Here is a 27,197-nt window from a genome sequence, read left to right as displayed (position 1 = left end):
TCAAATATAAAACAATAATTTTTAAATCTTGAGGAAGAAATGGCTATTGTAACTATGATATGAAATTCAGGTACCAGTGAGAAAAAGGCTGACAAGTTTAACTGCCTAAAAATTTAAAACTTCTCTAAGACAAAAGTTTACTCTAACAAACCTGAAAAACAGCATATGAAAAATATAAAGACCAACATTTAATACATATAACATAGAAGTATTTCTTTTTTCTTTCTTCTTCTTTCTTTCTTTCTTTCTTTCTTCTTTCTTTCTTTCTTTCTTTCTTTCTTTCTTTCTTTCTTTCTTTCTTTCTTTCTTTCTTTCTTTCTTCTTTCTTCCTTCCTTCCTTCCTTCCTTCCTTCCCTTCCTTCCTTCCTTCCTTCCTTCCTTCCTTTCCTTTCCTTTCCTTTCCTTTCCTTTCCTCCTTTCCTTTCCTTTCCTTTCCTTTCCTTTCTTCTCTTTCCCTTTCCTTTCCTTTCCTTTCCTTTCCTTTCCTTTCCTTTCTCTTCCTCTCCTTTCCTTTCCCCTCCCTCCCTCCCTCCCTCCCTCCCTCCCTCTCCCTCTCTCCCTCTCCCTCTCCCTCTCCCTCTCCCTCTCCCTCTCCCTCTCCCTCTTCCCTCTCCCTCTCTCCTCTCCCTCTCCCTCTCCCTCTCCCTCTCCCTCTCCCTCTCCCTCTCCCTCTCTCTCTCTCTCTCTCTCTCTCTCTCTCTCTCTCTCTCTCTCTTTTCTTTCTTTCTTTCTTTCTTTCTTTCTTTCTTTCTTCTTTCTTTCTTCTTCCTTCCTTCCTTCCTTCCTTCCTTCCTTCCTTCCTTCCTTCCTTCCTTCCTTCCTTCCTTCCTTCCTTTCCTTTCCTTTTCCTTTCCTTTCCTCCTTTCCTTTCCTTTCCTTCCTTTCCTTTCCTTTTCCTTTCCTTTCCTTTCCTTTCCTTTCCTTTCCTTTCCTTTCCTTTCCTTTCCTTTCCTTTCCTTTCCTTTCCTTTCCCCTCCCTCCCTCCCTCCCTCCCTCCCTCCCTCCCTCCCCCTCTCCCTCTCCCTCTCCCTCTCCCTCTCCTCTCCCTCTCCCTCTCCCTCTCCCTCTCCCTCTCCCTCTCCCTCTCCCTCTCCCTCTCCCTCTCCCTCTCCCTCTCCCTCTCCCTCCCTCTCTCCCTCTCCCTCTCTCCTCTCTCTCTCTCTCTCTCTCTCTCTCTCTCTTTCTTTCTTTCTTTCTTTCTTTCTTTCTTTCTTTCTTTCTTTCTTTCTTTCTTTCTTTCTTTCTTTTCTTTCTTTCTTTCTTTCTGAGACAGTATCTCTCTCTGTCACCCAGGTTGGAGTGCAGTGGCCTAATCATAGCTCACAGCAACCTCAAACTTCTGGGTTTAAGCAATCCTTCTGCTTTAGACTCCCAAGTAGGAATGCTGGTGTGTGACACCATGCCTAATAAGTTAAAATTCTTTTGTGTGTGTAGAGACAGGGTCTCCGTATTTTGGGCAGGGTGATCTTGAACTTCTGGCCTTAAACAATCCTCTGTCTTAGCCTTCCAAAATGCCAGGATTCCAGGTGTGAGGCCCTGTGTCTCTCCCATATAAGTATTTCTATATTCATTCAGCATAGCAAAAAAACAAGATAAACACCACAGCACAAAACACTTAATGCATTCTACAACAAAGAGTTCTACAAAGAAGACAAACAAATGACTAATAGAAAATAAAAATTTCCTGACCATACTAAAAATGAAAACAATGCAAGTTAAAGCTATACTGAAATGTCTTTTTATATTTCAATTAAAAGTATTAAATTTTTTTGTCTAACTATGACATATTAATTTAAAAAGCAAGAAAATAAAAATATGTAGAAAATTACTTCATTTGAAGACATGAACTTATGTTGCAAAATGTGTTAATACATGTATAGAAAATTATGGAAAAATATACACCAATGTTTGCAAGAAACATATGCTGAAATCAGAATAAAAACATGAAGATATGAGAATTTTTAATAAATAAATTGCTACTTTCAAAGGCATTTATATTTTGTCTCATAAAAGGTATAGAAAATAGTAATAAACCTTAACATTAAAAAATAGTTAATATGTAACATAAAAATTAAGTACATTCTCATTTATGTTTACTTCTTCTCCCACTGTGTTTTCCCGAAGCTGAGTTGTTTCCAGAATCTGTGGTATCTAGAAAGTGACAGGTGGTGGTCAGAGAACTGTAATATATAAATAAAACTTACAAATCTTATGAAAATTCACACTATGTGAAAGGATTGAATTTACAGTGATGTTCTGAGTATCATTTCCCTGTCTTCCTTCTAAAGGAAACAAACAGGTACTGAATTGATATCTAAGATCTTCTTTTAGTTCTCTAAGACTTTGAAAAGTTCTAATTACTTACATGCACCAATTTCCTCATTTACAAAACAGGGAGAGCAACAGTTACTCTGTTCAGGTTTCCAATATTTTGTGAAGATCAAATAAGTTAATAGGAAATCACCATATAAATCAATAACATGCAGGAGGACATCCTTCAAAACTGCACATTTTTGTTTTAAGAGTAGTTATCTGAGGTCTTTTTCCTGACAGGTAACAAGACCATTTGGCTTTTTAATCCTTTTCAAGGTGTGACACAGTAACACTATTACCTACCAAAAGAAGAACGTGGCTTTCTTTTTTTCTGTGAACAAGGATGAAAGTCACTGTATAAATCCAAAACTTTAGTATTGATATGTAGTAATGTAGCTAACATAGCAAATGAGATGCCATTTTTAACTAGCATATTTGTACATCATTCCTACATAACCACGAGAGCCCATCCTGTTAAACATGACTCTGTCATGATCTCCTGCTTCCCTGCGGTTCCCAAAAGAGTCAGGCCAAGCAGAGAACAGGATCTGGCCTGGCCTGTTCCCTGTCACAATGTTTTCACAGTCAATTGTGCAGAAATCAGGAGCTCCGATTTCAGAGTTTCAAACTTCTGACACTTGGGGTCTGTGGGCCGACTTCCTATTTTGTGTCAGAGGGTGTTTCATGTTCGTATGAACTCTGATCACCTGTCACAGCCCTTCCCAGTGTCTGTGGTATCCGCTCAGCCATATTCATCCCAAGACCCTTGGGCAGCCTTATCCATCATGTCAGATGTTTGTCTAGTTTGTACTGTTGCCTCTTGAGTTCCTGGCACACCTTTTGAAAAACACTTGACACAAGAACACTTCTCCTTTTCAAGTATTTGTAGCTCTGAATCCTAAATTGTGATTTGTAAATAGTTTCATTTTTGCCCTTCCGTCTACAAGCATTAGTGACTACCCACTGCTTCATTAAAGCATGGATATACCTCTGAAATCTCTTTCTCTTTTCTTGTTCCTCACTTGTATTTGTCCTTTCCTTTCATGGGCGAACCCAAGAATTCAACTTGAAAGAAAGGGTGAATTAACAGTGTGTTTCACTGATGGAGAACACTGGAGATGCAGAGGCTGGTTTTGAGGGGAAAAGACAATGTGCTCAGTTTTGGCGGAGTTCAATTTGAAGTTTGTACATCTTGAGAGACATCGTATTTGAGAAGCCTATGGCCTTCAGGACCTTGGAGAGAGGCATTTACCACTTGGATGAATGAGTGTAGAAGTTTAGAAGACAGAGCTGGCTGGAGATATATGTTTAGGAATTATCAGGTTGGAGGTTGTGACAAAAGAGATAGAAAAGTATGAAATGCCTTGGGAAGGACTTTTGTGATCTGGGTGAGTTACAGGGGCCACTTTGATACGTGGGGACAACTTACTCTGAAAACTCACTGCTACTGGGAACCAAGCCTTGTGCCAAAGTTGCTTTTCTCTCATGATCATATCAGATCCCACAATTTCTCTATCTCTCTCCTCTTTCTCTTTTACACTGTCCCTTCTCTCCTCTATTTGTCTATCATCTTTTAACTCTTTCTCTGTATATTTCTCATTGTGCCTCATGTTTAATTCTAATCCATTCATAATCCCCTGCATTTATCTCATTCCACTTAATTTCCATTTTATACCTCTAGATCTAGTTTTGTTAGTGAGGGGATACTTTTTCTACCATCACTTCCCTTTGTGTTCTCTCTCAATATTATTGGGATCTTTTGGCTGGTCTTATAAATTCAATGGTTATTTTTATCTGTATTTTCTTTTCTTTTCTCTCTTTCTGTTTTTTTCTCTGAGACTGAGTCTAGCTGTGTTGTCCAGGCTAGAGTGCAGTGGAATGATCACAGCTCACTGTCACCTTGAACTGCTGTGCTCAATCAATCCTTCTGGCTCAGCCTGCCAAGTGGCTGGGACTACAGGTGCAGCCTCCATGCCTGGCTAACTTTTTTAAAAAATTATTTTTTTCTAGAGACAGGGCCTCACTCTGTTTCTCTGGGTGGTGTCCATATTTTCTCCACCTGTATTCAGCTTAATCTCACAGACTACTTTCATCATCACCAAATGCCTGCTCTTTTGACACTGACCACATAGCGAGCTCTATTGCCTCTGTCAGTTCCTTATGAGCTTTCTGCATTGCAAGCCTGTCAATCAGTCATCAACTTTATTTAGATGTTTCTGCTATGACTTTAATCATCCCTCTTCCCCCACAAAACTCCTTAACTAGTGATATATTTAGATTCTATGTCCAGTCCAAAAAACTTGAAGCTAATTCTGATGTCATTTCATTTACTGACCACAGCCTATTTTTTTTCCATTCTTTCTCTTTATATGATCCACTCAGCATCTCCTTCCTTCAGTGAGAGACCCAACTCTCCTTTCTCCTTTGCCTGATTCAAACCTGTTGAAAGCAGTCACAGCCTGTGTGGAAGTTTGTGTGTGTGGTGCCTATGTGTGTATTTTTTATCTGTAAATGTTTTGGGGGAGAGGTAAGGAAAAGAAGAAAGAGCTTTCCTCCATGCACGTAGGAAAACAAAGATACATGCTAGCTAATATAAAAATTGCCTTCTCCATAACAGGCTAACAGGCTGCATTTAATCTGACTTTCTGTATTCATTTGAAGAGCTTTGGATTCATAGGACATTGAAGACAAATAAGAAAATAATAAACTATAGATGGTGACCAGGAAAAACAACTCAATGTGGTCAGGCTAAACTATTTTCAGAGCTCAGATGAGCAGAGAAGTAAATACACTTACTCCAGTGACTACAGCTCACATCCAACAGAGATTTGCTCTTTTTTTTTCCTGTCTGGCCACTCTCCATTCTCACCCTCACTTCTCATTTTTCTACCCATTGTTCTGTCTCTATACATTTCCAACTCTATGTCTTTGACTTTGTGAGCTTGTCTTGCCCCGATATTTCTTGTCTCTTGTGCTGCTTTTTCTCTTGTCATCATAATGCTCTTAATTGCTGCTCCACTTTATGTCTGTGTTCACTCATTTTGGGTCTATCTTTCTTGGTATTGTGTATACCATACAGCTGACTCTATCCCTATTCTCTCTGTCTCTTTGTGATTTTTATTATTCTCTCCCCACTGATATCAATAAATATGCTTGAAATATTGACATTATTAATTAAATAACAGCAAGAATTATACTTAGAAGACTTTCTGAGCTTGTGACCAATCACAACATATCAACAGACACAGGAATCCTGTGCTGACAGTGCTCCATCAAATATAAAGGGTGGTGGTAGAGAATAAATAAATGATTCCAACTCTTTAGCATTAATAAATACAATAGTGTGTAGTAAAAAAGGCCATCATTTTACTCACAGGTTTTTCCTGCATTTTAAATATCCATTTCCATTGGACCTATCCAATTGAGCAATAGTTTATAACGCCTTCCTGACACTTTCCATTTCCCAATAGGTCCAGCGAGGTTAAATGCAGCAAATGATATTCTAGAAGTTATAGGATCAAGGCATATGGAGAATGTTCAGGATAAAATTCATGAGGAAAACAGAGCTCTGGATTTGGACTCTAGATATTCAATAGCCCAAGAATTTCTATAGTGTGTGGCCAAAGACATTTCCTAATAAGAAAACTTGGAAAAACCTTGCAAATCCATGCAAGTCCTGGCGGCACACAGGTCAAGCTGGTCTTCCCTTCTAAGTTACCTGCCTTGTAGGTGAGTGATGCTCCATTCCCATCCCAACAGGCAGAGACAATTCATTGACAAGGGGCAACTTTGCTTTGCTGACCTTTGCTTTGCTGCACTGCTCTCTATTATTTTTTACCCCTTCTCCTGTCATTTCACATTTCCTTCACTTCTGCCTCTGTTTTCCACACAAGGAGACCATGAAGATCCTCTGTTTATAGTGCTGAGCCTCCTCTACCCACACCTATCCAGGGGACTCCTTTAACTGTTTACAAGGTTGAGAAATCATCTTTTGTGTTTGAGGCATAGATACATTTGAGGACCACATTTTAGAGCAGTTTGCTAACACCAAGATTAAAGTTAGAGGGTGCACTGTCTAAAAAAGGAAGCAAATTTTTGTTTTACTTTGAAAGATACAGTGAGCAATTAGAATGAATGTATTTAACACATTGTTCTTTTGCAACATCAAGATGAATCAACCTTCCTTCCTTCTTTTCTTTTCTTTTCTTTTCTTTTCCCTTCCTTCCTTCCTTCCTTCCTTCCTTCCTTCCTTCCTTCCTTCCTTCCTTCCTTCCTTCCTTCCTTCCTTCCTTCTTTCCTTCCTTCCTTCCTTCCTCTCTTTCTTTCTTTCTTTCTTTCTTTCCTTCCTTCCTTCCTTCCTTCCTTCCTTCCTTCCTTCCTTCCTTCCTTCCTTCCTTCCTTCCTTCCTTCCTTCCTTCCTTCCTTCCTTCCTTCCTTCCTTCCTTAATTTTTTTGGTCTTTTCCTGGTATGTTTTATCTAGAGTGGCATGTTTCTAATATTCTCTGGACTTAGAAAATAAAAATTACCAATTTGTACAATAAAGATTTATAAATCATATGACAACTTATACTGTAAATAGGATTGAGATATTACAACATTTTGATAATTGATTCTGAAAAAACTAAGAATCCAGGATTCTAGTCCTGAATTTGCTTTCATTTCTCATGAGTCTTTGTAGATTATCTTGAAATATTTATGTAGTTGTGTTTCCTTATCTAGGCAAGAAGGATGACAGTGTCTAGCATTTTTCTCCCTGGCATAGTCAGGAATTGATCTCTGGGGCTAGGGGAACATGTCTGCAGACCAGATCCTGTACATCCATGTCTCCATTGCTTTGCCTGAGGGCATATAAGGGATATTTGTGAACTAGCTTAATGAGGTGTGTATGCCTTCAGGGGCAGATCAGAGTGGGTCCTAGCTACAGCATGCTAGAGGGGCACCCCATCTCTCAAGGGAGGCCATGCTTCCAGCTCAGGCTGTAATCCTGAGTAGGGAAACTCCTGATCCACATCACAGTACCTGGAGAGCTCAGCTGGCTTGAGATCCTGCATGTTGGCAGAGGACTGGGAGAAACCAGGAATAGGGGTGGGTGGAAAGGAGCAAGGCCTGCTCCAGACTGCCAGAATGTGGGTCTCAGACTGCCCCACTTCCACATGCATACTTTCTGGTTTAGTAGGGCCACTTCAGCTCCTTCCTAGAAGCTCTTCCAGAAGCAGGCAACAGAACTTTGATGCATCATAAAAGCATTTGTTGAGCCAGAAGGCAGGCTCACCCAAACCAACCCCACCCAGCCTCCGTTCCCCACTGATCCCTGCTGAGGTGGACAAAAAGGAAAAATCTGGAAGTTCTAGGGCCCCACTCACTATAACAGGCATAAGAGTGCTTCCCTAGAGGAACTAGAACTGGTCACAGGACCCAAAAACAACACTGCAGTTTGCTCAACCTGGCAAGCACTACCTACGGAGAGGAAGTTCCATTTGCACACCCTTTTACTGCATTTACTAACTCATCATACAGGGTGTAGTCCATTCTCACCCACAAGAACCACCACCTACTGGCTCAGAGACAAAACTGGGCATGTCATTATATAAATGAAAATCCAAAGGTAAGAAGCAACAGCTGCTCCAGATGGGAAGGAACTGGTGAAAGAACCCCAGAAGTATGAAGACTGAAACTGAAAGGACATGCCCAAAAGGGAACACCAGCTCTCTAGCAATGGATACCAACCAAATGAGAACACTAAATGACAGAAGAAGACTTTCAAACATGGATTATATGAAAACCCAATAAAATGCAAGAGAAAATAGTTACCTAACACAAAGAAACCACAGACACACATAAGAAATGAATGAAAAATTCACTAAGGAAATAATAAAGAAAATCAACAGAACTTCTGGAAATTAAGAATTTATTCAAGCAATTTTAAAACACAGTAGAAAACCTCAAGAATAGGGTAGATCAAGTAGAAGAAAGAATCTTAGGGATTGAATACAATACCTTTCAATTTAAAAAGTCAGTTGCAGAGATAGTGTTGAGAAATAAGAGAAAGAGCAAAATCTCCAAGAAATGTGGTATTATATGAAGAGGCATAACATAAGAATCATATGCATCCCTGAGTGTAAAGAAGAAAATACATATGGGTGGGATAAATTACTTGATTACATAATGCAGGAAAATTTCCCTGGTCTTGCTAGAAATCTAGAAATCTGGGTACAAGAAGCTCAAAGGACTCCTAGGAGATTCATGGCAAACAGGAAGACAGCATAACACATAGATATCCAACTAGCCAAAATAAACACAAAAGACACCCTACTATAAGCCATAAGGCAAAAGCAGCAGGTAACCTACAAAGGAAAACCCATCGACTAACTGCACACTTCTCAACTGAGACATCACAAGCCAGAAAAGACTAGGGCCCCAGTGTCAGTCTTCTCAAACAGAAAAATGTCCAGCCTCGAATTTGGAATCCTTCAAAACTAAGTTTCTTATACAAAGAATAAATAAAGACCTTCTCAGACAAGCAAAGACTAAGGGAATTCATCAAGACGAGACCTGCTCTCCAGGAAGTACTCAAAACAGTGTTACACACAGATCAGTACAATAGACAAAATAGACAAGGTAAAATCTAAAAATCTAAAATCCAAAGGTCAAAGGCAAGACACCACAACAGCTCAAGAAAGAAAACACAAGGCAACAAAGTTCAACTCAACAGGATGAACAGAATTCTGTTCCACTTAACAATTCTTTCAATAAATGCAAATGGCTTGAACAGCTCACAGAGACATAGGCTGGCAGAATGGATAAATATACACAAGCCAAGTGTCCCCTGTCTTTAGGAAACACACCTAACCCACAGGAACGCATTCAGACTCAAGGTGAAGGGTTGGAAAACAATATTGCTTGCAAATGAAAACCAAAAGAAAAGTGGCATAGCAGTTCTGATTTCAGATAACTTAGTCTTCAAATAACAAAAGTAATAAGAGACAAAGATGGTCACTATATAATGGTGAAGGGTACAGATCAACAAGAAGACATAAAAATTCTAAATATGTATGCACCCAACTTAAGTGCACCCAGATTGATAAAGCAAACTCTACTTGATCTAAACAAATTGATAAACAGCAGCACTATAATAGTCAAGGACTTCAACACCTCTCTGACAGAACAGGACAGGTCCTCCAAACAGAAAATAAACAAAGAAACAATGGACTTAAAAAGAACTCTAGAAAAAATTGACTAACTGACATTTACAAAACATTCTACTCTAATAGTACTGAATATACATTTTTCTTATCATCTCATGGGACTTTCTCTAAGATTGACCATAACCTAGGGCACCAAACATATCTCAACAAATTTTTAAAAATAAAAATTATTCCATGCATATTCTCAGACCACAGTGGAATAAAATTAGAAATCAACTCCAATAGAAACACTCATCTGTACACAAAGCTGTGGAAGCTAAACAACCTTCTGCTGAACAGTTATTCAGTTAAGCAGAAAATTAAGATGGAAATCAAAAGATTCTTTGAACTAAATTATAAAGGAGATATAATTTATCAAAATCTGAGGGATACAGTTAAAGCAGTCCTGAAGGAAAATTTATGTCCATAAATGCCCACATCCAAAAGACAAAAAGGTCACAAATCAACAATCTAATAAGTCATCTGTAACAACTGGAAAGGATGAGCAAACCAATCCCAAATCTAGAAGAAGAAAAGAAATAACCAAGATCAAAGCAGAACTAAATGAAATCAATAACAAAAAAACTACACAGAAGATTAATAAAATAAAAAGTTGGCTCTTTGAAAAAATAAACAAAATCGACATGTCTCTTGCTATATTGATGAGAAACAGAAAGAAAGGACTCTAATAAGCTCAATCAGGAATGAAAAAGGAAAAATTACAACTGATATCACATAAATACAAAAAAATCATCTATGAATACTATAAAGATCTCTATGCACATAAACTGGAAAATGTGCTAGAAATGGACAAATTCTTAGAAATGCACAGCCACTCTAGGCTCAATCAGGAAGAAAGAGAATTCCTGAATAGACCAATATCAACTACCAGAATTGAAGCCACAATAGAAAATGCTCCTGAAAAAATTTCCTGGACCAGATGGTTTCATACCCCATTTTTCCAGACCTAAAAAAATGACCTGGTTCCTATCCTGTCAAAATCATTCCACAACATCAAATGAGAAGGAATTGTCCCCGGAGGAGGATTTTTATGAAGCCAACATCACCCTGATACCAAAGCCAAGGAAGGACTCAACAACAACAAAAAAAACTTCAGACCAATATCCCTTATGAATATAGATGCAAAATTTCTCAATAAAATCCCAGAATACTGAATTCAGATGCTTATCAAAAATTAATCTATCACAACCAAGTGGGCTTCATCCCAGAGATGCAGGGATGGTTCAAGATATGCAAATCTATAAAGATTATTCACCACATAAATAGAAAAAAATGAAGATTATATGATCCTCTCAATAGACACAGAAATAGCATTTGACAAAATTCAGCACCGTTTTATGATAAGCACACTTTACAAAATAGGTGTAGACAGGACCAACCTAAAAATGATAAAAGCCATATATGACAAATCCACAGCCAACATCATGCTGAACAGGGAAAAATGGAAAGTATTGCAGCTTAGAAGGAAAACAAGAAAAGGTTGCCCTCTCTCACAATTTCTATTCAACATAGTGTTGGAATTCCTAGCCAGAACAGTGCAACAAGAGAAGGAAATCAAGGGCATACAAATTGGGGCAGAAGTCATTAAACTATTGCTCTTTTCTGACAATATGATCTTATACCGAGAAAACCCCTAAGATTCTGCCATGAGACTATTGGAATTGATAAATTTAGCAAAGCCTCAGGTTATGGAATGAATGAACAAAAATCAATAGCATTCCTATATATCAACAACAGGCAATCTCAGAACCAAATCCAAGACTTAATACCCTCCACAATAGCAACAAATAAAATAAAATATCTAGGAATATATTTACCTAAGAAGGTGAAAGACCTCTACAGGGAGAACTATACAACACTGAGGAAAGAAATAACACAGGATATATACAGGTGGAAAACCATACCATGCTCATAGGTCACCATAATCAACATTGTTAAAATGTCTATACTACCCAATGTGATCTACTGAGTCAATGCAATACTTATTAAAATAATAACCATCATTGTTTTTCATAGATATATGAAACTAGAGAAGATACCGTATAGCAAAATTAATCTTAAGCAAAAAGAACAAATTGGGAGGCATCAATTTACCAGACTTCCAGCTATACTACAAGGCTATATCAACTAAAATAGCATGGGACTGGCATAAGAACAGAGACAGAGACCAGTGGAACAGAACTGAGAACCCAGATATAAAACCATTCTCATATAGCCATCTGATCTTTCACAAAGCAGACAAAAACATACACTTGGGAAAAGAATCCTTATTCAATAAATGGTGCTGGGAAAATTGGATAGCCACATGTGTAAGACTGAAAATGGATCCGCACCTCATCTCTGAAAAGTCAACTAACGATAGATAACAGACTTCAACTTAAGCATGAAACAATAAGAATTATAGAAGAAAATGTCGGAAAAACTTTCATAGACATCAGACTAAGGAAAGAATTTATGAAGAAGATTCCAAAGGCAATCACAGCAATGACAAAAATAAATAAGTGGGACCTGATCAATTTAAAAGGCTTCCACACAGCCAAGGAAAGTATCACAAGACTAGAGAGGCAACCTACAGAATGGGAGAAAATTTTCACAAGCTACACATCTGATAAAGGGCTGTTAACTACAATCTATATAAAACTCAGGAAAATCATCAAGAAAAAAAGCAAACAACTCCATTAATAAGTGTGCAAAAGACATGAACAGAACCTTTTCAAAATAGGGCAAATTAATGGCCAATAAATGTGAAAAAATGCTCAACATCTCTAATCATCTGGGAAATGCAACTCAAAACCACAATGTGGACTTATCTCCAGTGAGAATGGCCTTCATCAAAAAGTCCCAAAACAATAAATATTGGCGTGGATGCAGAGAGAAAGGGACACTCATACACTGCTGGTAGGATTGCAAATTAGTACAACCTCTGTGGAAAGTAATATGGAGGTACCTCAAAGAACTACAAGTAGAACTATCATTTTATCCAGCAATCCCATTACTGGACATCTACCCGGTGGAAAGAAAGATATTCTATAAAAGACATCTTCACTAGAATGTTTATGGCAGCATAATTCAAAATTGCGAAGATGTGGAAAAAACCCAAGTGTCCATCAATACATGAGTGGATTAATAAAATGTGACATAAATATATATTGGATTAGTACTACTCAACTACAAAAAACAATGGTGATCTAGCACCTCTTCTATTATCCTAGAGAAAGTTGAAGGCCATTATACTAAGGGAAATATCACAACAATGGAAATAAAAGCACCACACTTACCATCAAACTAGTATTAAGTGATCAAAATTTATGTGCACATATAGTAGTAACATTCAACAGGTGCTGGGCAGGTGGGAGGGAGGAGGAGGAGGAGGGATGTGGATATTCACATCTAATGGGTACGGTGTGCATCGTCTGGGGGATAGATACACTTGTAGTTCTGACTCAGGAAGAGCAAAGGCAATATATGTGATTTAAATATTTGTAGCCCATAATATTCTGAAATAAACAAATGATTTTTTTAAAAAGAGCACTAGGGGCTGGGGACAGTGGCCCTTGCCTGTAATGCCAGCACTTTGGGAGGCCCTGGCAAGCAGGTCCCTTGAGGCCAGGAGTTTGAGACCAGCCTGGGCAATATAGGGAGACCCTGTCTCTACACAAAATAAAAAATTTAGCCGGGTGTGGTGCTGCATACCTGCAGTCCTAGCTACTTGGGAGTCTTGAGGCAGAATGATCGTCTGAGCCCAGGAGTTTGAGGTTACAGGGAGATGTGATGATGCCACTGCACCGCAGCCTAGTAATACAGTGAAAGGCAATCTCAAAACAAAAACAAAAACAGGAACAAAAATAAACAGCAAAAAAATCCTCAAGGCTCTGGTCTCCTTCTTGAATAAATGTGACCTGCAGGTGTTTCCAGGTCTTAAATCAAAAGCTGATAAAATTCACACATGGAGGGAGTACAGCTTTGCCTATCCACTGGCACTGTTCTCACCTCCACCCTCATTCTACTTTTCTTTCACTCTCATTTTATTTCTGAACCTTCTCTTCATTTTTCCCATCTCCCCTGCTTCTGCCTCTGTCTCTAGCAGTGGTGTCTCTTTACCTCTCCTTGTCTTGATGCGTTTCTTTCTCCTTCTCCTCTTGTGACTATCTTGGCTCCCGAATTATTTCCTTTTCTTTAACTCCTTCCCTATACCTTCCCCTTTTCCTTTATACATGCTTCTCTGACATCAATATTTATTACCTCCATTTCTGTGTTTTGGAATTTTCCCAATTCCTAAGGACTTTCTTCTGTTAAGCTGAGGGCTCACTGCTTGACCTGCTGGCCCCATCCCCTTCCCTCTTCCATCCCAGGCTACCTGGACTGCCTCAGTGGGCCCTGATGAAGTTCCTGAGCCCCTTACCTGGTAACCTGTGATTCACAGCTGCAAATTAGTCCAGTCAGCCTTACCTATTGTGTCAGATGCCTGGTTATGTTTAGTGCTTGCTTGGGCTTGCTGCTCATCTTCTGAGTCAAAAAGTGGTATTTCCTTTATTATATTCACCAGAGGCACAAAACAGGAATTCATTTGGTGTCCGTGGCTGGACAGCTCTTCCCCTGGACAAAATTGTAGGAAACAAAGCATTTTTATTTGTCTCCCCAGTGGGCCCTTCACTGCCTTTGATAACTCCTCCCTCAATTTCACTGCTGGGTAGAAAGAGGCCCCCGCCACCCTTTTTTTTCCCCCCTATTACTTAACTCTATTTCTTCCTTTGTTTTTCCTATGTTTCCCTACCTAGTCTTCACATCCTTTGATGGCTAATTTTCCTAGCCTTTTTTAAAAAAATAAAAATTATAGGATAGCTTGAAGTGGGAGTTTGAGACCAGCCTAGACAACATAGCTAGACCCCATCTCTACAAAAAATAAGCAGAATTAGCCAGGTGTGGTGGCTCACACCTGTAGCCCAGCTACTCAGGTGGCTGATGTTAGAGCATAACTTCATCCTAGGAATTTAACATTGCAGGGAGCTATGATTGTGCCACTGTACTCCAGGATGGTTGATAGAGCAAGACCATGTTTTAAAATAAATAAATAAATAGTAAATAAACAATCATAATTGCAGAATAACATACATAGATAAAAGTGGGTTTTGAATGATCACAAAGTTAGCATTTCACTTTGGTCAAGAAATAGGATTTCCCCAATACCTCAGAAGCCTCCTAGTGACACCTCTCACTAACTGTCCCTACAGTCTTGCTTAAGGCCAACCACCACCTTGCTCCCAATACAGAAATTAATTTTGGCTGTTATGCAATTTATATAAATGGAATCATGCTCTCTTCTTCTTACTCTCTCTCTTTGCTTTGTCTCTCTCTCTCTATATATATACACATATATGTATGTATATACATATCATCCCAAAAGAAGCCAAATCCCAGAAAATTTATATATATATATTTAAATATGCTTATGAAAGTCATGTGTATTTATTTTCTGTAATCATGTTCACTGGTGCATTGTATTCCATTATACAAATAAGCCATGAAGTATTTATCTATTGGTGCAGTTTCGAGTGTTTAGCTTTTATGAATAATGCTATCACAAACATGCTTTTCTATGTGTTTTGATGAAGGTAAGACATATTTCTCTTGGTTTCTGCTGACGAGTTTAAATGTTGAGTTGTAGGGCATGTGTATTTTCTACTTTGGAAGATTACACGAGACCTTTTTCCAAAAGCATATGTGAAGGGAGATGTAAAAGAGAGAGAACTTGGCAAGTTCAAGTGACTAGCGGAGTCTGGTTCAGCGGGAACGGGCACGAACGGTGAGAGGCGAGTGACGGGCATGTGTGGGGCACGGCAGGCGTCCTTCCACATGCACAGCAAGCAGCGCGGACCTAACGCCAAGGGCCACAAGCAGGCACTGGGTTTAAACAGGAAAGCTGTATGAACCGGTTTCTATTTTGAAAGGTCCACCCAGCTGAAGTGCAGAGAATGGACTTAGGGGAGCAAGACTGAAGGACGAGGTCAGATGGGTGACAGGTCCCCTGGTTTCAGTGAGAGTGACGGGGACCTGGACTGGGGGGACAAGTTGGAGATATTTAAAGTTGGAATTAACAGACATGGCAAATAAAATGATGATTGTTTAAGCCACCAAGTTTTGGGATGATTTGTGACATGACACAGCCATAGGTAACTGATACGGCCTCCAAGAGAAATGTCCTTCTGATCTTTGAATAATGATCTTCGGGCACTTGGAGACATGGGCCTAGAGGACAGGTCTAAGCTGGAGATGCGTGTTTAGGGATCAGCAGGTGGGGACTGAGCCGAGCAGAGGATGAGATGCCCGAGGGGAGGCCTATTGCAACCTGAGGGGTCACAGGGGCCATTTTGATAATGACACACCTCGCCCTTCCCAACGGTAACAGGGACAACCCTGGGCCTCCTTTCCGGTGACTGTCCCTTCAATTCAGACAGCGTCATGATGTGTCTCCTCTCTCTGCGTGTCATGCTCTCCACCCATTTCTCATTCACTTTCCTTTAACTCATTCTCTACATAGCTCTCTTTAAGCCTTCCCCACTTTTTCTTATTTCTTGGTATTTATTCCTCTCTGTATCTTTCTCTATTCCTACCCTTTTTCCCTATTCCTTTTTTATTTTAAATATGTGACTCTCAGCCTCAGAACTAGGGTGAGGCAAAGGTGGCACCTTGGGGTGCCTTAAAATTTGAGGAATCACTTAGAGTCAGTTGCTGAGGGTGAGATCCTTCTGCCACACTGAGCCCTGAGGCCTTACTGCCTCACCTAGTGCCAGCCCTGCTGTTCCCTAACTGAGATTTCATTTGCTCCATCTCTGCTACATCTCCTACCTATTGCTAATCTACCTTTGTTCCTTAATTTTTTCGTTTTGAGGCAGAATGTCGCTCTGCCATCCAGGCTGGAGTGTGGTGACATAGCCATATCTAACTGCAAACTCAGAGTCTGAGCTCATGAGATCTTTCTGCCTCAGCCTCCAGAATCACAGGATTACAGATGAGAACCACTGGGCCCAGCCTGTTTCTTATCATTACTGCTACCTCCGCATGCCTCTCCTCTATCACTTTTTGTCTGTCTGTATTTTCCTCATCTCAAACACGCCAGTGTTCACCACAGGTTTCACCCAGGGCCCTCATTTACCACATCTGAAAACCCAGGCTTGCAGTTCCCTCCTGAAGGCCCTTCAGTGTGGCTGCCTTGTTTGAAAATCTAAATAAGGCAGCATTGGGAATGATTTCTGCATTTTGATTATATTATAACCTCTGAAATGTAACTTGCAACCTATTTTTTTTGCCAACCCCATGATATGGCAATGTTTGGATTCCATGTCAATTTCTCTAAAGTCTGTTTCACTGATGTACAGTTGACCTTTCAACAACACAGATTTGAACTTCTCAACATGGGTTTGAACCACACAGATCCACTTACATGCAGATTTTCCTCCACCTCTACCATCCCTGAGAAGCAAGATGAACCCCTCCTCTTCTTCCTCATCCTCAGCCTACTCAACATGAAGATGAGTCTTCATCCTCATGAAGACTTTTATGATGATCTACTTGCACTTAATGAATGTATTTTGTCTTCCTTTTGATTTTTGAAAAACATTTTCTTAGAGAGTTTATTGTAAGAATACAGTATGTAATACATATAATATACAAAATATGTGTCAATTGGCTGTTTCTTTTATTGGTAAGGCTTCCAGTCAACAGTAGTCTATGAAGAGTTAACTTTTGGGGGAGTCAGAAGTTATGTTACAATTTTTGGCTATATAGGGGATTGGTTCCCCAGCCCCTACATAATTCCAGGGTCAACTGTACTTTGTTATTTAGTATTTCCCCAGTTGACCTTTTTTTGTATTCTCTTTTCTTCTATGGCCTACCCAGGGATATCCCCTCCATTAAAGAAATCTATCATTCTCCTTTGAATTTCACACCTGCTAAAAGCAGCCTGAGGCTGTGTGTAGTGGTGGGAGTAGGTAGTTTGTGTGGGGATACAAAATAAAGTTTGTGCTCTGGTAGGAAAACAAAGATATGTTTCAACATATGAATTTTTGGGAAGAAAAGAAAACAAAGAGAAACAAAGATATGATTATGATACTGGGGAGGAGCAGAGCAAGACGGCAGAATAGGACCCTCCAGCACTTTTACCCCTGTAGAAACATCAATGTGAACAATTATCCATGCATGAGACTAATGAAAACACCTTCACAATAGCTGAGGATACCAGATGAGAAATTACAGCAGCTAGGTGTAGAACATAAATAAGAAACAATACATTGAAAAAGACAGGAGGAACAGTTTTACATTTTCTTTGTCAACCATCCCACAAACCCAGACAGTATAGTGTTGAGAGAGATATCATATGTTTGGGGAAAGGAGAAGGTTGTGATTAGCAGACATTGTCCTGGACCAAAACAGCAGGCTCATCTTTAGTAAAACCCAGTGCCAGGCTGGTTTCCAAGACCCCAGACTCTAGGCTGATATTTCTGTTTGAACCTCTAAGACCACCCTGACCCCAGGCTGAATCCTACAGCCTCAACCTCAAGCCATCTCTGCAGATTCAGTCTCCAATTTGGCTGAGTACCTTCCTGGCCTCATTGACCCATTACCAGATAAGACCCAATGCAACTGGACTTCAGGCCTACTCTAGTGTCTCAAGAGCCTACACGAGTACTGCAGAGCCCTACAGACTGGCTCAAGTCCCATCTGAGCATAGGCCTGCCATTAATTGTCCTAGGCACCAGGTTAACCTGTCTGAAAACTCCTGTAGGAAACCTGCCCTTGGATTATGCCAAATGGCCTTCCCAAAATCTCTGGATGAGGTGAAAGCTTTCCTAGACAAAGTCATTAGAGACTGGAATAAGTTCCTACTTCCTAAAATGCACAGACATAAATGTAATGCAACAAGAAAAAAGAAGATATAACACCACAAAAAGAACACAATAATCTTGTTGTGATTGACCCTAAAGCAAGGGAAATAACAAATTCTCTCACAAAGAATTCAAAATAATTGTTTTATGGAATCTCGGCAAAGTTAAAAAAAATAAAGAGAAAAAATTCACTGAAATCAGGAAGACAATAAAGGACCAAGAAATTTAACAGACATATTGACATTATTAAAACAATATCAAACAGAAATTCTGGAGCTGAAAAATACAATGAATTAAATGAGGAAGGCAACAGAGGGCATCAACAGCAGAACTGATCATGCAAAGAAAGAATCAGTGTACTCAAAGACAGGTTATTTGAACATATATTTTCAGAGAAGAAAAAAGAATGAAAACAAATAATGAAAGCTTACAGTATTTATGAGACATATCAAATGAACATATATTTTAGTCATAGATATTCATAAATGAGAAGACAAAGGGCTTGAAAGCTTATTTAAAGAATTTTAAAGAATTTAAAGCAGAAAATGTTCCAAGTATTGGGAAACCAATAAATTTCCAGGTACAGGTAGGCCAGAGATCTCCAATCAGATTCAATGCAAACAAAACTGCATTTACACATAATACAATAAAACTGTCAAGAACCAAGGACAAACAGAAGGTCCTGAAAGCAGCAAGAGAATAGAATCAAATAACATATAACAGAGTTCCAATAAGGCTAGTATTGGATTTCTCAGAAGAAACACTCAGTGCAATAGAAAATAGGATAATATACTGAAAGTCCTAAAAGAAAAAAATCTGCCAACCAACTATACTGTACTTAGCAAAGCTGTCCCTGAGAAATAAAGGAGACATAGACTTTCCCAGATAAACAGAAGCTGGGATTATTCATTACCACAAGACCTGTCTTACAAGAAATCCTAAAAGGAATTTTTAGGCTGAAAGAAAAGGTTGCTAATTAATAATATAAAACTCACTGGTAAAATAAGTGCAGAGTCAAAATACAGATTATCCTAATAATAATGGTGATTCATAAATCACTTGTAGCTTGAGTATGAATTTTAAAAAATCAAAATAAAAAATAATAGCTACAACAATTTGTTAAGGGATACACAGTATAAAAGGATGTAAATTATGATGTCAAATATTTCATGTGAAGAGGTAGAGTAAAGGTGAAGTATCTTTGTATGTGATCAAATTTAAGATGTTATCAGCTTAAAATAGGTTGTAATAACTATAAGATGTTTTTTGTAAGCTTCATGGTAACCCCAAACAAACCTATACAAAATACACAAAAGACAAAAAGAAATCAAAGTTTAACAGTAGAGAAAAATCACCTACTCACAAAGGAATAGTAAAAAAGGAAGAAAGGAATAAAGGATGTACAAAACAACCAGAAAACAATTAACAAAAGGGCAGTAGTAATTATTTCCTATCAACAATTACCTTAAATTTAAATGGACTAAATTATCCTATCAACAGACAGAATGGCTGAGTGAATAAAAATATTGCCCAAATATATGCAGCCTATATCAGTCTCAATTCACCTTTAAGGACACACATAGACTGAAAGTGAAAGATGGAAAAAGATATTCCATGCAAATGGAAACCAAAGAAAGATGATGTAGTCATGCTTGTATCATGTAAAATAAACTTTAAATCAAATACTATAAATGTAAACAAAAAGATCATTATATAATGATGAACGGGCCAATACTTCAAGATGATATAACAATTACAAATCAAATGCACCCAACACCCAAGCAATGAAATACATAAAGAAAATATTAATAGATCTGAAGGAAAGATAAACTGTAACAAGTATAATAGGGAACATCAACACACTACTTTTGAAAGAGACAGATCATTGAGACACAAAATCAATAAGGAAACATTGGAATTAAAATGCACTTTAGACAAATGGACCTACTAGGTTTATACAGAACATTCTATCCAACAGCAGAAGAATACACATTTTTCTTAACTGCATATGGAGTATTTCTCAGGATAGATCATATGTTAGGCTTCAAGACAAGTTTTAAGAAAGCCAAGATTGTTGAAATTATATCAAGTACGTTTTCTGAGCACAAGTTATGAAACTAGAAATAAGTAACAGGAGGAAATTAGAAAATTCACAAACACATGGAAATTATACTAATGATAACCAATAGGTCAATGAATAAATTAAAAGGGAAATTTAAAAATATCTTGAGATAAATGAAAATGGAAATATAATGCACCAAAACTTATGAGATTCATCAAGAGCAATTCTAAGAGAGAAATTTTATAGCAATAAACACCTCAAGAAAGAAGAAAGATCTCAAATAATCTAACAGTACATCTCAAGAAACTAGAACAAGAAGAAAAACTAAGCCTAAAATTAGCAGAAAGAAGTAAGTAATAAATCTTGGATCAGAGATAAATGGGATAGAGACTAGGAAAACAAAAAAAAATCAAGAAATAAAGACTTGGTTTTGTGAAAAGATGAACAAATTTCACAAGCCTATAGATAGACTAAGAAAAAGGAGAGAAGACTCAAACGAATAAAATAAAAATGGAAGAGGAGACAATTCAACTCATACCACAGAAATACAAAGAATCATAAGAGGCTATTATGAACAATTATATATCAACAAATTGGATAACCTAGAAGAAATGTACAAATTAATAGATACATAAAATCTACAAAGACTGAATCACAAAGAATTAGAAAAATTTGAAAAGATCAATAAGACATAAGGAGATTTAAGCCATAATAAAATACTCCTATGAAACAAAAGCCCAGAACCAGATAGTTACACTGCTGAGTTCTAGTAAACACTTAAAGAAGTAATACCAATTCTTCTCTAAATATGAAACTATGGAAGAAAGGATACTTCCGAACTCATATAAGGCCAGCATGACTCTGATACCAATGCCAGACAAGAACATTATAAGAAAAGAAAATTATAGGTCCAACCCCTAATAAACATAGATGAAAAATTCTCAACAAAATACTATCAAATAAAATTCAATAACACATTAAAGAGATATGCACTATGAGGATGTGGGATTTGTCCCTAGGATGCAATGATGGTTTAATGTACATGAATCTATAAAATTCACACCATGCATTGTTAGAATGAAGGACAAAAACCATATAATCATCTGAATAGATGCAAAGAAAGCATTTGATAAGATTCAACATTCTTTCTTGATAAAAATTCTCAACATGATAAAACCTCTCAGCAAATTATTAATAGCTATGGAAGAAAAGTATCACAACACAATAAAGGTCATATATGACAAGCCTGTTGTTGTGGCCCATTTACAGGATGGAGGATGAACACAGAACACAAAACACAAACACAGAACGCAAAGAAAAACGTGGACACACAGACAGACGGTTGACTTGAGTAATAATACACCGGGTCAGTTTTATTTTTATACTCTAAAAAATTAAAGTTAGTTCCTTGTACGTGACCACCCAGGTATGGCAGTGATAGCCATAAATTCTGGAAGCGTAGCCTTAGGGAAGCAGATATCCCCTGATTCAGAATTTCAAGGTGGTTGCTCTAGGCACTAGGCATAGATAAAGGACCGAGATTAGCAAGGATGGGTAAGGTGAGCCACAGGGGGCATTTCTCATCCCCAGCTTCTCTTAGGGTGACCCCCTAAGATCTTCTGCTGAACCCCAGCAGCTGTGCATGGCTCAGGTCACCCCTCCCTTGAGGGGTCTTACCCGTCATTGACTAACCAGCCATCTTATGGGGTGTATGCAGCAATCACTGGAACAACATGTTTATTGTGTGGCCTCCAGACCCCCAATGCTGTGGGGCAGGGCCACTCTTGCTAGTCGCAGCTCAGGTCCTTTGTTATGCCTCTAGGCAACACCTTTGTTTATCACAAGGACCTTGTCTGGAACAGATTACTTTCAAACACTCTGGGAAGAACACGTACATTACTCACTAACTTTAATTCTTAAACTAGTAAAATATATGCCAGTCCCCTACACCTAAAGCTAACATCATATTCAACAGTGAAAAATTGAAAACATTCCCTCTAAGATCTGGAATAAGATTAGGATGCCATCTCTTCACCACTTCTACTCAATATAATACTGCAAGTCTTATCTAGAGCTATTAGGCAAGAAAAAGAAATGAAAGGCATCCAAATTGGAAAAGGAGAAGTTAAATCTTCCCTATTTACAGATGATATGATCTTATATGTAGAAAACTCTGACAACTTCACCAAAAAACTGCTGGAACTAATAAACAAATACAGTAAAGTGGAAGGACACAAATCAGCATGCAAAAATCAGTTGCATTTTAATACACAGCAAAGTATATGAAAAAAAAATTATGAGAACAATCCATTTTACAATAAGTATAAAAAACACTTAAGAATAAATTTAATGAAGGAGGGAAATATTTGTATACTGATAACTCTAAGATACTGATGAAAGAAATTGAAGAAGAAACAAAGAAATGGAAAGATACCCCATATTCATGGATTAGAAGAATTAATATTGTTAAAATGTCCATATTACTCAAAGTGCTCTACCGATTCTTGCAATCTGTAAGAAAATTTCAATAGTGTTTTTCATAGAAATAGAAAAAACAAATCTAAAATTTGTGTGGAAGCACAAAAGACTCTGTGTAGCCAAAGCAATTTTAAACAAAAGAATAAATCTGAGAGTATCACACTATTTGACTTCAAAATATACTACAAAGGTATACTAATTGAAACAGGATGATACTGGAATAAAAATAGAGACATAGACAAATAGAACAAAAAAATTGAAAGTTAGAATCCATGCATTTATGATCAATTGATTTTCAACAATGGTGCCAAGCACACAAAATGGAGAAATGGCAGTCTCTTGAATAAATAGTATCAGAACAATACCATAACCACTTGCAGAGGACTGAAATTAGACTTTTACTTCCCACCTCAAAAAAATCAACTCAAAATGTATTAAAGATTTAAATATGAGAACTGAAACTGTAAAACAACTAGAAGAAAACATAGGGGGAAATCTCCATGATGTTGATCTGAGCAGCAATGTTTCAGTTATAACACCAAAAATACAATCAACAAAATCAAGAATAAACAAGTGGGGCTAAATCACATTAAAAAGCTTTTGTATACCTTGTTGTTCAAACCATCAACAGAATAAAGAGGAAGCTTACAGAATAGAAAAAATTATTGGCAAACCATATATTGGATGAGGGGTTACTATCCAAAATATATAAGGCACACAAACAATGCAATAGTAAAAATAAAAAAAACAAATAAACTAATTTCAAACCACTTTAAAAATAGGAAAATGATCTGAATAGTGATTTCTCAAAAGAACACATATAAATGATAAACAGTATCAAAATGCTCACTATCACTAATAATCAAGAAAATTCAAATTAAACCACAAAGAAATATCACCTCATACATGTTGGAATGGCTGCTATCAAAAACTAAAGATAACAAATTTTGACAAAGATGTAGAGAAAAGGATACTCTTGCACACTGTTAGTGGAAATGAAAATTAGTTCAACCATTATGGAAAACAGCATTGAGTTTCCTCAAAAAATAAAAAAAGTAGCAACATATGATCCAGCAATCCCCCTACTGGGTATATATCAAAAAGTTACAAAATTAATACAGATGCTTCTAGATTTATGATGGGGCTACATCTCCATAAATCCATTGTAAATCAAAAAATATTGTAAATCAAAAACACATTTAATACCTTGATAAAACCATTATAAAGTTGAAAAATCCTATGTTTTGCCATCATAAGTCAGGGACTGATTGCACATTGAGGACATGTCTGCACTCCCATGTTCACTGCAGCACTATTCACAGCAGCCAAGATTAGACATCACCCAAGTATACATCAAGGATAAATGGATAAAGAAATGTAATACATATATTCAAAATGGAATATTACTCAGCTTAAAGAAAGCAGGAAAGCTCATCATTTGCAGCCACATGGGTGAACCTGGAGGACACTGTTAAGGGAAATAAGCCAATCACACAGAGACATATACAGCATATTTCACCCATACACAGAGTGTAGAAAAGTTGAACTCACAGAAGTTGAGGATATGTGGTGGTAAATAGGGGGCAGGTGTGGAAAAAGAGGATTGGGGAAATGTTGGTCAAAGGATACAAAGTTTCAATTAGACAGGAAGAATAAGTTCAAGAGATCTACCATACAACTTGGTGACAATTGTTAGTAATGTATTCTTGAAAATTACTAAGAGAATAGACTAAGTGTTCTCATCACAAAATGACAAGTATGTGAGTCTATATATATATTAATTAGCTCCATTTAGCCTTTTCACAATGTCTACATATTTCAAAACAATGTCGTATATGAAAAATGTATACACTTTTTTACTTATCAATTTATAGAAATAGATAACATGGTAAAATTGAATAAACAACCAAATAATATAGAGCATATGAAATAAAAAGAAAATCTATAGGTAATTAATAATTACTTTCTTCATTACAGGGCAATAGGCCAGGTGTCTCCTTTCTTGCATCTCCATTATTCACTACTGGTCCACAGGACACTGAAAACAATAGAGCAGACAGCTGAGATACAATTGAGCCTATTTCCTGTCCTGTTTATATTTCGTTACACCTCACCCTGCATCTCTTTCCTTCTCAAGTTTCTATTTAAGAGCCCCATCTGCATCTATTGCTGCCTCCACTCTATGAAGGTGTTTGTGCTTCACTGAGTCCATGGTCAGCCTCTCTCTAAATCCTCCTTTTTGGTTTTGTTTCTGATTCTCTTCCCTGGTGAGGCTCTTCAACTCTTTCCCCCTTATCTCTCAGTTTTCCTCCATAACTTTCTTCCTCAAGGTCGGTTCAACAGGATATCAAGCTCCATTCCTGTCTTCTCTGTGTCTATGAGAGTTCCTCCTTTGTTAAATAATTGTCTCCCCACCTCGTGTATTAATCCACTCCCCTGCCCTCAGCCAGGGCCCCCTTTGCCCCTCCACACTCATGCAAACCCATTGAATCAGTCTTACCTGCTGGCTCAGGCTGTTGGGCACATTGTTGATTTGCTTGTTGCCCTCCTAGTGCACCATTTTTTTCTCCAGTTGTGTCATTTCTCCTTGTGTTTGCCTGTTCTGTTTCACAGAAGTGCTCCAAGAGTCCACTCTCAGGTGGGGTTGTACCTAAACCATGTTTTGATTCATAGATATTTTATTTTTCCCTCTGCTGCTCATCTCTCCTTGTCCCCTCCACTACAACAGCATGGGCCACCGCAGGAGGAGGTCAAAGGCTGTAGCCACAGTCAAGCAGACACAGGCAGAAAACTGTGAAGCAGGGTAATGAGTAAAACATTCAGGCCCATTGTCAAAAAGAACTGGCAGCAGGTGTGTCCAAGGGTTATGGGAAGAGGAAACCCTCCCAGGCAACCCAGAGGATAAAGACCTGTTATTTAATTCCTAAACTTGAAAACACTGCAGGTGCAAATACTGAAAAATCTGGGCAATCAGTTACACAAAGAGACAGCCCCACAGCACATTCCAGAATGAGATGAGGCAACAAAGGACATAGCAGCCGACAGGAACAGACCAGTGGAAAAGGAGAAATCTGAATGTGGTCCAGGCAGGCTTGGAAAACTGTTTTCACCAGTTCCTGGGGGGAAGAAATTAGAAGTTTATTTCAGAAATTTAAGTATGAGTTTTGCCCTTTCCCCAGTCCCTTTTTAGTCTTTATAGGGTAGGAGTTAAAGACCCCTGTGAGTCTCAGTGCAGAGCCCATAGGAAACTGTCAGATCCACCAGGTCAGCTGCACCTCTGGCTGAGAGGACTCACTCCAGCCCCTTCGTCCTGGTTTGTGGGCCAGCAGTGTCTTGTGATGGCTGCTCCTCCAGGACCCCACACCTGGGTGGGAGCTCAGACAGACTCCCCGCCCTGCTGTCCTCATGGTCCTTCCTCATTCTTCCCCGAGTCACAGTCTCCACTCAGCCCCTTGGGCCCCTTTTCCTCTTAGCAGCTGGGAACATTCTGTCCTGTCGTTATTACCTTGTTCCAGGCTTAGTTGGCTGCTGGGCCCTTCCTGTCTCTCTTCTTCATCACTTTCTTGTAAATACAATTCGTCTGGGAACACTGACGAGCCAGAGACAGAGTCAGCAGGAGAGAGAAGGCAGTTAGTTTTCTCCACCAGAGACCAGTGACAACATCTGTAAATTGTACATTTAGGAATTTCCAGCCCTTGTGTCACTCAGAGCTCAGTGGGTCCCACATGACTCAAGGTTCTCCCACCATCCCCTGGACAAAAAAGAGAAGACCCTGTCAAGGAACTTTGTCTCCCACACAGAAAATAGACACTCAAATTTGAGACTAAAGGAGAAATACAGCATTGTGAGCCACATTACTTGCGAATAAATATTCAGATGGCAGGGAGAGCACATTTCACAATAACTAATGAAAGTGAAGTGTGTTTTCTGACCTGTTCAAACTAAGGAAGAAACAGGGATTTCTTGGGGAGAAGGTCTTGGGTCCTAGAGAGCTGATTATAAAATAGAAATCCCCAACAGCTTTAGTAATGGGGCTAGAAGAGGAAGGTTTGGGCTCAATTGTGTCAGGGAGGAGGAGCGATTTCCAAAGAAACATAACAAAGGGCACAGGGGCAGCTCACATGGACTTCAGGGTCCAGGAGGAGGCAGTGTCTCCCTGAGGGCAGCAGGGTGACTGTGTTGAGCAAGGTGGTGGGCAGTGCCCTGGCCAGCGTGAGCCTCTCTGCCTGTGTATCACAAGCACAAGGAGTTGCTCA

The 27,197-nt window shown here is 38.5% G+C and overlaps 1 protein-coding gene across 5 annotated transcripts in view; it reads right to left on the bottom strand.

The window, feature by feature from the left end:
- The window catches only part of LOC105862858 (nuclear autoantigen Sp-100-like), a 90,231-nt gene that overhangs the window by 42,187 nt on the left and 20,847 nt on the right, over nt 1-27,197 (bottom strand). For 3 of the 5 annotated variants that reach the window (XM_076006026.1, XM_076006025.1, XM_076006027.1), the window contains exons 4-9: nt 26,447-26,530; nt 25,995-26,057; nt 25,442-25,591; nt 24,905-24,979; nt 13,969-14,115; nt 13,213-13,311 (exon numbers count right to left, since the gene is read on the bottom strand). In XM_076006026.1, the coding sequence (XP_075862141.1) occupies nt 13,213-13,311; nt 13,969-14,115; nt 24,905-24,979; nt 25,442-25,591; nt 25,995-26,057; nt 26,447-26,530 (618 nt within the window). Of the gene's footprint in view, nt 1-2,079; nt 5,816-13,212; nt 13,312-13,968; nt 14,116-24,904; nt 24,980-25,441; nt 25,592-25,994; nt 26,058-26,446; nt 26,531-27,197 lie in introns of all 5 variants that reach the window. The other 2 variants (XR_012920629.1, XM_076006028.1) reach the window with 2 other exon arrangements.

This window comes from Microcebus murinus, chromosome 8, assembly GCF_040939455.1.
Source record: "Microcebus murinus isolate Inina chromosome 8, M.murinus_Inina_mat1.0, whole genome shotgun sequence".
NCBI classification, from domain to species: domain Eukaryota; kingdom Metazoa; phylum Chordata; class Mammalia; order Primates; family Cheirogaleidae; genus Microcebus; species Microcebus murinus.
Note: the sequence above shows the minus strand (reverse complement) of the source record. Positions and strands in the feature narration are given on the sequence as shown.